General features: G+C 39.4%; 1 protein-coding gene across 1 annotated transcript; it reads right to left on the bottom strand.

The window, feature by feature from the left end:
- Positions 1-166: 166 nt before the first annotated feature.
- BATDEDRAFT_28960 (uncharacterized protein) lies at positions 167-754 on the bottom strand (the record flags this gene model as incomplete). Its single annotated transcript, XM_006683389.1, has 1 exon — positions 167-754. One exon carries the CDS (start codon positions 752-754, stop codon positions 167-169), a length of 588 nt encoding a protein of 195 aa, XP_006683452.1.
- Positions 755-1,516: the final 762 nt, after the last annotated feature.

Raw genomic sequence — 1,516 nt, 5'->3', positions numbered from 1 at the left:
TACACGATGTTTATTGAATGAATGGAATTGGATGCATGACAAATGACAAGTAAACCAACATGCAATACACGCTGCATTATAGTATATTCTAGATGAAACTGTTGATGGTCCACTTTGAACTGCAGCAATGTGACGAGTCTGATTGAAAAGTTGCATCATGCTCGGATTATGACAATTCTTCTATAAAATGATTAAAGAAATAATGGAAGCATTGAGTATATCCGGGAACTGTTCCCAGTAAGGAATCACTAGCCATCAATGTTCTAGTCGCCAAGTTATGTATAAGCGTTTTCTTGAGCTCCTTTTCTTGATGAATCCTACTCCAAGCTATCCTAACACGGTCCTCCAAATCTTCTTCAAGTTTTTCAAGTTTTTTTTGATGCAGATTATACTCAGCTTCAGCATTATCCAACAACTGACCCGGAGTTTGTTTCAGAGACTCGAATTTTTGCACCGTTTCAAGAACCACTTTTCTTTGAATACTGGTGTTATGACGTATGCCTTCAAATCTGTCCACCATTTTTTCAATTCTAGCCCGAGTTTTTGCAATTTCTTCGATCAACGACACTTGGGTAGTACCGAATGGACTGCAATATTTCATAAGCCCATCTTCTGTAGGAAATTCTGGAGAGTCAGATCCACCAGCTGAAGTGCTAGCTCCAGCATTTGTGGCCGAACTGGGGTAAACTGGACCAGCTGTAGTAACTGAGCAGACAGCAAGGATTGATGACAGTACGGCAATTGATAGTTTCATTTTACTGATTTGGTTAGGCAAGTTGTAATGAATGTCATTCAACACGTCGGTTTCGGATTGTATTTATACTCATTATTAGATTGATAATATTAAAAGCATATTCCTTGAATGGCCGCTCTAAGGAATCTGTGTCATTGGAGGTTTGCATTAATTTACTGCTATGAATGTCAAGGTAACTTTAAAAGGCCTCCCTTTATACAATCGCCCATTGCTTAATTTGGCACCCGATATCAAGATTGGTGACCAGAGTATATTGCCGCACTATGATGCCGTTACATAGCACATTCCAGGTGATATCATTACATGATGGTACACAAGCAATGTTGTACATCCACTCCATTTATGTTGCAAACACTCGAGATCTCGCCTGTTCAACAACACATTGTCACCAATACAATAGTATGTGGCATGATCATATTGCACCAATCAACTAGTATACGATCACTGGATACACCACACGTTGGTGTTTACCACTGTATATGTGTGGTGTATATTGGTTATAGTCCATGATATCAACGAGTTTATGCATACTGCTTACACCACACACATCACGCACATCAAACCAGTTCAGTGCTATGCAAGTGCTGCGGTTTGACCAAATCACAATCACCCATACGCATACGCATAGCAGTTATCACATATTGTCGACTGTCTAACTTGTTGATATTCAAACCGTGCCATCACTAGTCACAATATAATGGTTGACTGACTTGTTTGATTGATCTGACATATCGACACTTTACAAACCTTGACTTGATCATC

The sequence above is a fragment of the Batrachochytrium dendrobatidis genome, assembly GCF_000203795.2.
Source record: "Batrachochytrium dendrobatidis JAM81 unplaced genomic scaffold BATDEscaffold_128, whole genome shotgun sequence".
Lineage (NCBI taxonomy): Eukaryota > Fungi > Chytridiomycota > Chytridiomycetes > Rhizophydiales > Batrachochytrium > Batrachochytrium dendrobatidis.
Note: the sequence above shows the minus strand (reverse complement) of the source record. Positions and strands in the feature narration are given on the sequence as shown.